General features: G+C 53.5%; 1 protein-coding gene across 2 annotated transcripts in view; it reads right to left on the bottom strand.

Moving 5' to 3' along the window:
• Nucleotides 1-6,879, bottom strand: part of IGSF21 (immunoglobin superfamily member 21) — a 38,260-nt gene extending 31,381 nt beyond the window's left edge. Inside the window, exon 1 of one of the 2 annotated variants that reach the window (XM_074924807.1) lies at nt 6,637-6,879. In XM_074924807.1, the coding sequence (XP_074780908.1) occupies nt 6,637-6,694 (58 nt within the window). In that variant the 5' untranslated portion in view covers nt 6,695-6,879. The remainder of the gene's footprint in view (nt 1-6,636) is intronic. The other variant, XM_074924806.1, reaches the window with a different exon arrangement.
• Nucleotides 6,880-9,784: the final 2,905 nt, after the last annotated feature.

Below are 9,784 nucleotides of genomic sequence, written 5' to 3' on the forward strand. Positions count from 1 at the left end.
ACCCCCATCATGGAGTGTCTCTGCATTGTTCCATCCCATCCCCATAGAAATACACGTGCGAAGCGGATGCATCCCAAATGAGGGTTCTCCAGCTTCCATTTTCCCTGCTCTGGCCAAATAGGATGCTGTATCAGGATTTATCTACAAGCACAGGGAGGTGGAGCGAGGCTGAAATAACTGCTGCTAATCCCCTTCGTCCTCCCCTCCGAAGTATATTGTTGAAGGCATTATATAAACTGGAAATTATACAGAGGTTTGGACAGGAGACAAACCAAATCCCTGCCTCCCCTGCTCTGTTTTGCAATGCCTCTGAGACACCCAGTCTTCCAGCCAAGAAGGCTTTTGCAGATGGAGATGTGCTCCCAGCACCAGAAGAGACGAAATGTGTGGTCTGGAGGCTGGGAAGGGCTCAATGATGCCACATTTCCACCTCCACAACCCCTTTGAGTTGTAACATCCCTCCACTGGGAAATGTGTTTTTTCCTGACCTTCCCCAAACCTCCTTGGAGTGGAGGGCTAAACCTCTGCGAAGCCAGCAGCCAAAGTCTCTGCCGGGTGGTCTCCAGCAGGCAGTGCTTTGCTGAGGATACAGCCCAGCGCTGGAAAAACCTCCTTCCCTGCTTCAAACCTCCCTGCCAGCGCTGGCAGGACCCTATTAATGATAGTTTTGCTTCTAGCTGATAGAAGCTCTAATTGCATTTCAAAGGAGGGGCTCCAGGGCTGGCGTCTGTTGCAAACACACGTGTACCCCAGGTGTTAACCCTGCGAGACTGCAGGGGCGCAGCAAGAAGGGTCACCCCGAAAGGGCTCACAGTCAGCCCACTAGACAAGCACAAGAGGAAGGCTCTGATGCAGTGTTTAGGGGGCAGGAACCCCATTTCTCAGCCAGCTGAGAGTGGAAACCAGCAGGGCACGCACCTTCCCTGGTCCAAATAGATTTGCAGACCCTAAAAACCTAATTTTCTACAATAACTCCATAGAGGGAACCACAGTGGTGGGTTATTGTCCCTGCACTTTGCTATGAGCCCGCCTGCCCTTGGCATTCACGGTGAATCCAGTCCCAAAAGCGCTGAAAACAAGCCTGTGATTGACGGTTTATTTTAGGAAGGAGACGGGAAAAGTGGGAAGGAGATAATGCTGGGGAGAGATAATGTGAGCGCCAGTCATTAGTTAAAAACAAGCCCATCAGTACTCCAAGTGCCTCGGCAGAAAGCAAACAAAAGGGCAAAGAGAGCAGCTTGGCAAGGGAACAAAACCAGCCACATCAGCTGCATCCTCCCCGCTCGGCTCTTTGCAGCGGGATTTACGAGCGGGGAAGTTTGCAAGGCGAGAGCTGCACCTCCTGCCTCTGAAAAATAGGGGGTTGGGGGCTCCTTCCCTTGATTTTCCTCTTCGCTGATGTCTGAGCAGAGACTGACTTGGCATCAATTAAATCAGTTTTCTCTTAGAAAATAGGGGAAAAAAAAACAAAACAAAACCTTGAGAAAATCCCATCACCGGTGGGTCCCAATGGGGTGATGCTTCATCCTCCCTGTGCGTGGTCCCGGGCAGGTCCTGGTCAGCTCCATCCTTGCCAGGGTGAGGTTTTGGCTCCATTCCCACCATTCTGGAAGGCTTTTCCCTCGGCAAGTGCTGCAGGAGCCTTAGCTTGATCCTTGCCCCTGTCTCAGCCTCATTCCCGAACCATTAGCACATCTGGATTAAATAAAACCTGCTCTCATCCCGACACTGCGGAGAGCTTTTCATCAACAGATCTTAAACCACTTGTCGAAGTGCCGGTCAAGCATTCCCAGTCAAAGATTTTCTGACAGAAAAGACCATTTCTGCAATGAGAACCAGGAGAAAAAAAAAAAAAAAAAAAAAAAAGGCAGGTGGGGCACGTGAAGCCCTGAAACGTCTCCATGGGAAGGGGAAGCTTGTGAGAGTGTGGTTCACGTCATGTCTGAATGCTCCATAAAAACCCATCGATGCAGGAGCTGAGCTGCATTTCAATGTTGCTTGAGCCTGGACACCACGCCGGGGTAGACATTGCCTGGAAGTGCTTGGAGGCATCAGAGAAGCCACAGGGCATATACAAGGGCTGTGATGTATATAGCATATTGCATATAGCATTAGGCACCTTGCATTTAGCATGCTGCATACAGCCGGGGCTGCTTAGCTCAAGAAGCAAACCCAGGACCCATAACACAAGTCCTTATTTCAGCAGACAGGGGAGCAAAATCCCCAACCCAACTCCTACAGCATCCCTGGGCTTTTTGGGGGGGATGTGCTAATAATACCGAGGGATTACTTGTTGCAGCAAGGGAATCTGGGAGGCAAGTACCCCAAACCTGAGCTCTGACATATAGGGGAGCTTTGGAAACGCTCATGAACCAGCCACAATTTAATTCATGAGGGTTTCCACAGAGAAATGAAGCCCAGGATATCTCCTCACCGCGAAGATGCTTATTAGCTGGGAAAAGTACAAGGCAAAGGGAAGATCCTTGCCTGTGTTAAAAGCTTTTTTAAAGAGCTCTGGATTCAAACTGGCAGCTCTAAACCTCTACAAAACGCAGCTGGTGGGAAGAGAAAAATTGGGCTAATTGGGTAAGGGCAATTAGCACTGTTAGGAGGATTTTCAGAAGGGGCTTCGGCCGCCTGCGTGGCCTGGATTTACCCAGAGAGCAAAGCACATGCTTCATGGAAACACAGAATTCATGGAAATAGTAGGAAAGGATTAAAAAAGGAGGTGACCCTAAGCTGAATGCAAGATTTGTTGGGGAAAAAGCGTGAGTAGAGAAGGAGGGGGGAAGTGTGGGACAGCTTTCCGGGTCGGTGCTGTGCATTTGCAGGTGAATTAGAAAAAGATTTTGCTCCCACATGGTGCAGAGGATGCTCCTCCTTTCCCCTCACCCCCCCAGCACAAACTCCTACCAAAATCTCTTTTCTTTAAATGACCTCAGCAGAGATGCAAGCAGGTGGCTCTCATCACCCCAGCAAAAAGATGTACGCTGTTATTTTCCTACGGGAAGGATCAAAATGAGCTTTCCAGGCTTGCAAGGAGGAGCTGCCCTGAGGGTTGCCTGCAAGCTGGGAAAATCCCTTCGAGAAAAAGCCTCGGGGGGGTCCCTGAGAATGGAGAGGGGTGAGAAATTCAGCATGCTGATAAAAATGACAGCTGTAAGGGGATTTTTTCCAAGCTGTTTTTTGGCTTGGAGAAGCAGCACAGGGATATCCCTAAGGGCAGGTCCCTGCAAAGCCCAGCCCCAGCAAACTTGCCCTTTTGGGGCAAAGCCCAGAAAATCTGTAAGCAGCTTCAAATAAGAAGCTACACTTGAATTTTCCCCTTTTTTCCCATCACAGGAGTTGCCGTGGAGGGGAAATACAGAAGCTAAAGCAAACCACGCAGATAAGGACTATAGAAATATCTTGCCGAGATCAAAACTCGACATATTTAGCCCTCCCTTTCATGTTTGCAAAACACAGCTCTGATTTTACACGGCTGTAAAACAAACCCAGATGAACATTTTATGGGAACATATTTCAGGCCACAAGCTGAGTGCCGGCTAATCAGCCAGCCCTGATTTTGGCGATGCCAAGAAGCCATCGCCCGACTTGCAGATGGGGCTTCCCAGCTTTCCAAAACTGTGAGGGGGCCCGGGGCTACGGCTCCATCATTATCCGTGGTCCAGCCGCTCGCCTCCTCCGCATGCCCTCATTTTTTCATCTTGACGGCTCCTTAACCCACTTAGCCCTGCTCTAGGCAGCTTTTTCTGGCCAAGGGGAAAGATTGAGCTTGTTATAAGGAAAAAAGCCGTATTACAAGGGGTGATACTCCCCACAGGGACATGTAACACATTGGGAAGGATCCAGCTGACCTGCCACACAGCGAGGAAGCAAGCAGCTTCCTTTGGGTAAATAAAAGGGCTTTTCAGTCCAAGGTGACGGATGGAAACCCCCAAAACACTCCTGTGAAGGTGCAGATGCTTTCCAGGATGGGAAACGCTTCTGATAGATCCCCGGTGCTCTCCTCCATGCCGACAGCAGGACTTTGTTGCTGCTCCTGGATGCGGCAACGATGGGGGCAGGAGCCCGCAGAGCTGGCACCATGCAGTATATAAGGTGACAATAAAAATAGGCAAGATTCCCCCCAAAATGGCTGTGGAGACATAGAGCAGAGGCCGAGGGCAAACGTACTTGTAGGGAAGAGCAGCGGGAATTTGGGCACATGCCCCCCTGCATCTTCCCAGGCGACGTGGCCGGATCCTACTTGATCCCTTGCAAGTGAAGCGCTGGGACAGCGAGGGGATGGACCTCTGCGGGCACGTCCTCCCTCACCGCCACCCCGCCGGCAGCTCCAGCCAAGGATGCCGTCAGCCATGGAAAAGCCATCTGCCCACTGAATTTTGGGAGCAGCACTCGGTCTCCGCAGCCTTCTGCTGCCCAGACCAAAGGGAGGCATCAGGATGGGTGCACCCACCCCAGACAGGCTTTTTGCAGTGATTTTTTAGCCATTTGCTGAAAAAGCAGAGCGCAAATTGGCTTTTTTGGGACAATATTTCTCTGCCAAGGGCTAGAAGATACTTAAAGCAGCTGATGCTCAGGATACAGGAAGGCAGCAAAGTCCCAGCGTGGTTTTAAGAGCCAAAACCCGACTCATGGGTGTCCAAACCCAAGGGCTGCCCATCAGCCTGCCTGCGAGACCCTGCCAGACACTGGGATCCTCCTCCGGCATCACTTTATGATCCACAACCCCTTCCCCAGGGCCGCCAGCTTCCTCTAGAGCCCCCACAGAAAAACTTTTACCTCTTCCCCCCCCCCCCCCAAAAAAAATACACACTTCAAACACAGATTTACCCATAACCACTTGCCTGCTCCCACAAATGAGCAGCAGAAGAGCAATCGCCCGATTTGCCGCCATAAAAAATAAGAGGAAGGAAGGAAAAATGATCCACATGCTGGTGACAGAGAGCTTGTCCCTGGGGAAAAAGCGGGGGGACATGTTCCTTGAAAATTATCTACCCATGACCTTAAAACCATGGTGGAGGTGGAGAGGAGATGCAGGGGGGAAGCAGGACTGGCTTTAGCACAAGTTTCCCCCCACCCTGAGCCACACAGGTTTTATTATAAACCGTGTGTTCGGCAGTACGATGCCGGTGGGATGCTTGGGATGCACGGAGCAAACCGGGGAAGGGGGAAAAGAGCAGCAACCGCAGCCCGAGAGCAGATAAAACCCATCGGGGGATGGCAAAGAGGGATGCAGGAGAGGCATGGTGCCTTCCCAACCCCGGTTCAGCCAAATCCAAGCCGGGCTCTGGCTAGCCTCAGTGGTCATCCCCGGGGGATGATTTTGGAGCTGCTCGTGATGCCGGGGAAGAATCGACTCCTTTGTGTCAACCTCTCCCCGCTCAATCCCGCAGAGCGCGGCCGCCGCTCCCCCTCCCTGCGCCCTGCAGCAGCTGACGGCGGCTTTCCGGAGAGGAAAAAGTACATTATAAATAAAAAAAAATTTAAAAAAAAAAAAAAAAGGAGATATCAAGCAAGCTCTGCTCGTCTCTCCATCGCCCAGCGCTCGGCAAAGCCTCTCAGCCTCTGGAGACCCCCCAGGTTTTGCTGTGCTCATTAAAGAGTGGCCATCTGAGACCCCACAGTGGGTGATTTGGGGGGACACAGAGAGGGGGATGCGTGGGGAAAAGGGGGAAAGAAGAGGGAGATTGCCATCAACTGCACAAGAAATTCAATCGTACAGCTATCCCTCAGCCTCCGAGATGCGAGGAGGGGAAAGTTTCCTGCCCAGTTAATTTTCACCTCCTGGGAGCCTCGTTTTTGGGGACAGGGAAGGGGAGGCTCGTATTAAAACCTCTGCGGAGTGAAGCGGGGAGTCAAGAGGTGCATTTAGGAGCTCAAACAGCTGCAAACCCCTGGGACGGCAGGTTTGGGGGGCTGCTTCTCCCTGCTGGGTACCCCCAGGGTTTGGGGCATACATACCCAACATACCCAAAGGACAGGGGGGGCTGGGGTGCCTCTGGGTGCTGCAACACTCCCCCCCAAACAAAGCTGTAGCTCATGGGGGTCCCCAGCACACAGAAACCCCCCCCGCCCTTGCACGGAGTGAGCCCGGCTGGGACTCGCAGCCAAAGCCCGCGCACGGAGCAGCAGGGAAGGGGGCTCAGGGTGCCCCCCCGCGATGCTGGCTCAGGGGTGAGGGACGAGCATCCCCCCACCTTCTCACCCTGTACCCCATTACCAGGTCCAAAGCAGGTGTCTTTATCACAGCTGCCCTACTATCCGCTCCCTTGTTAATGGCTGCCCCACCAACGGCTCCAACACCAGTACCCTGCTGGTGGGTTTAAAACCAGTTCCCTGCCAGGGGGTGCCCCAATAACGGCTCCAACCCGGGTACCCCATTAACAAGTGCCCTATTACCGCCTCCAAAACCGGTGTCCTATTAACGGGTGCCCCATTACCGGGTCCAAACGGGGAGCCTGCCCCCCAGCCTGCACCATCTGGAGCCCCCCCCATCACCCCTCAAGCCCCGGGGAGGGGCAGAGCCCAGAGCCACCGCAGGCTTACCGGGGTGCAGGTGGGCACCCCGTTATTTCAGGGGCTGAGGGAATGGGTCCCTGTCCGCGGGGAAGGGGGGGGGATGACACTCACCCAGCGCCAGGTCGAGGAGGTCCCAGAGCAGCAGCCAGAGGGGCAGGGGACTCGTCATGATGTCCGCGGGGGGGGCAGCCCCATGGGGTTCACCGGCACCCCAGCCCCCTATTCGGGGGGCAGGCGGGCATCGCGCTGGAGGTGGGGTGGGGGGGTGGGGGGGTTCAACCCGGCTCCGTGTCCCCCCCGCCCCAGCTCCCGCCGCTGATCCCGTCGAGCTGCCGCCCTAAGCCGATTTATTGCAGCGGGAGCGGAGCGAGCTGGCGGCCGCCCACCCCCGTCCCCCCCCCGCTGCTGAGCCCGCCCCGGCCCGGCCCCCGGGAAGTGCTGGAGGGGGCGGGAGCGCTGGACGGGGGTGCGGGAGGGAGGGCGCGGGGCGGGGGGGGGCGAATGATGCGGAGGGGGATGCAGGAGGGGGTACAGGATGGAGAAGGGGATGCACGGTCAGGGAGGGGGGGTGAAGGACGGTGTCGGGGGAGGGGGGGTAACGCGGTATATGGAGGGGGTGCGCGGTGTTTGGGGGTGCGGGGTGGAGAAAGCGATGCACGGTCCGGGAGGGGGGAGCAGGACCGGTTGTGGGGTGTATGGGGTAGTAATGCGGTATGGGGAGGGGGGGCGCGGTTTATTGGGGGGGTGACGGGGCGCGGGAGGAGGGGGGCACTGTACGGGGGGTGCAGGGTGCGGGAGGAGGTGCGCGGTTTAAGGTGGGGGTGCGGGAAGGGGAGCGAGGCGTTTGGGAGGGTGCAGGAGGGGAAGGGCGATTTAGGGAGGGGGTCCACGGCAGTGGGGGGACATAGGAAGGATGCTGGGTGCAGGCAGGGAGGTAGGGTGCAGGCAGAAGTGTGGGGTGCAAGCAGGGGGAGGATGCAGGCAGGGATGTGGGGTGCAGGCAGGGATGTGGATTCCAGGAGAGGGTGGGATGCGGGCAGGGGGAGGGGATGCGGGCAGGCGGATGGGATGCAGGCAGCGATGTGGGGTGCTGGCACCAGGTAGCCAGAGGGAGCCGTGGGGCAGCACTTTCCATGTGACCCCCGTTCCTTCAGCAATTCCCCTCTCCCTGCCCCCCCAGCAGCAGGATCCAGCCCCGGAGCCATCCAGTCCCCGACAAAATCACCCACTGGCCAGGGATGTACATTCCTCCATGGCCCTGCTTTGCAGATGACCTTGTTTTCCTCCAACTCCCCAGATTTAATTCGTTCCTGGACATAGGGGAAGATGCGAGTATTATTTATGAAGAGCTCAGGTAGGGAGTGGGATGGCCTGGGGCTTGCAGACAGCCACGGCAGAAGAGATTGGGGGGCTGAAGGAAGATTTTCCTTGAGGTCGGAGGCCTCTTTCTGTTACTATTCCACCTTAGAAGCAGCGCTTCCCAAAACCACACCTCTTTTCTTTGCAAAATCAACTTTTTTGCAATTGTTTTGATTTTTTTCTGGTCCCGTGTGGTTAACTTGTCTCCCCAAGACCTTTTCTTACAGCCCTCAAACCCAGTTTAAACCTACAGCTTCCCAAAATCAAGCAAATGTTCCTCATCTCCAGCAGCACAAAGCCATCCCCATGCAAAAAAACCCAAACAACCCAGCATCCTCTTTTGGGGTTTATATTTGCCAAAAAAAGCTTTAGGGTAAAAGATTTCCCGGGAATGAAGATGGGGAACAGCCCCTGTGCTGAGACTTTGGCACAACCAGTGACACCAGTCTGACAAAAACTGGTGGGTTATGGCTTGTTTCTTAGATAACCAGCCTGAAAGCAATCAGGCTCTGAGTAGATCAGTGCTAAAAAAAAAAAAAAATTTAAATAAAATCAATTAGTTGCTGAAATTCCTTTGAGCGAGCTGGATTTTCTTTCCCTTTTCCCTCTGCCTTTCATCCACTGGGAAAAGCCACGCTTCGTTCTTGCACGGAGATGTCTGGAAATCAAATCTTGCTCTATTTGATCACGGATTTGAAAGACACCCCCCCAAGAGATATCGCCTTCTCTTTACTCTTCTGGGAATAGAATTGATAGGGTAGGAAAAACTGGCGCTTGCAGGGCCATATCCCAGCAAACCCAGTGGACCCTAAAAAAGCTTTAGCCTAACTAACCAGCCCCGAGGTAAAACTGAGTTCAGCCAAGCCAAGCACACGGCTGTTGTTTTAAAGCTGGTCTGCTGGGTTAACAGCCCTCGCTCGACCCAAATGGTGCTGTCAGCTTCTGTAAGAGCCGCTGCTCCGAGATGCCTCCACTGAGATGTGTTTTTTTTCCTCTTTTTTCTTTGCCGTGATGAGCCACAACCCTCCGGCTCCATTGCTCACCGTTGTCTTTTTCACTCCCATGCCAAACAAACTGGAATATTTTTCTTTGGAGGTGCATGGAGCAATTTTTTTTCCATCCTTGGATGCAGTAACCCATAGGTGAAGTGCATAAAGAGGTGAAGATTTTAGGCTGGGAAGTGGAGAAAGGTTGTCCAGAGAAAAGGGAAGTTTGATAGATGCACTCTGAGATACCTCCTTGCAAAATAAACATTCAAATTTAAAACAATCCTATGCCTTTTCAACCTGAATTTTGTCTCCTTGTAGCTCCAGCTCCGACTTTTTGCTGCACAGCCTTCCCCGAGAGCAAAAGTGATGACCCAATGGGAGAAGCATAAATTAAATATCCCAAAACATTTAGAGCAGGACTTGTTTTCCCATGGCAAAGCATCTTTGGCAGCCTCCAGATTTAGTATTTGAGCACAGGGAAACCCAGAGAGAAGCATGCGGGCCATCAGCTGGATCCCAGGACATTGAAGGAGACAGTAAGTGATGTAAATTGTTGGATAAAAATATTGCCGTTTGTACTGGGTGTCTGGCTTGGTTGGGTTTTGCCTGGGTTTTAATTTCGTGCGAAATCAGCGGCTGGTAAAAGCTACTCAGTTGACGGCCCTGGGGGTTTCGGTCCCCTGGAAAGGCATGAAATGAGCTGAGCCAATGGGGACCGATGCTCCTTTCCCAGCTAAACGCAGCCATCTGGACTGTGAGGGGGGTTATTCCATCTTTTTTTTTAATAAATAAGGGTTTTCCCGTGGCCCCATCCCATTGCCAAAAGCTAGATTGCTTCCTCCAGACATCATACCCTGAAAAAAAATCACTATTTTGGGATGGAGCTGTCATCCTCCTGTCCTTCTCATCCT

Source organism: Athene noctua, chromosome 22 (assembly GCF_965140245.1).
Source record: "Athene noctua chromosome 22, bAthNoc1.hap1.1, whole genome shotgun sequence".
Taxonomy (NCBI): Eukaryota; Metazoa; Chordata; class Aves; order Strigiformes; family Strigidae; genus Athene; species Athene noctua.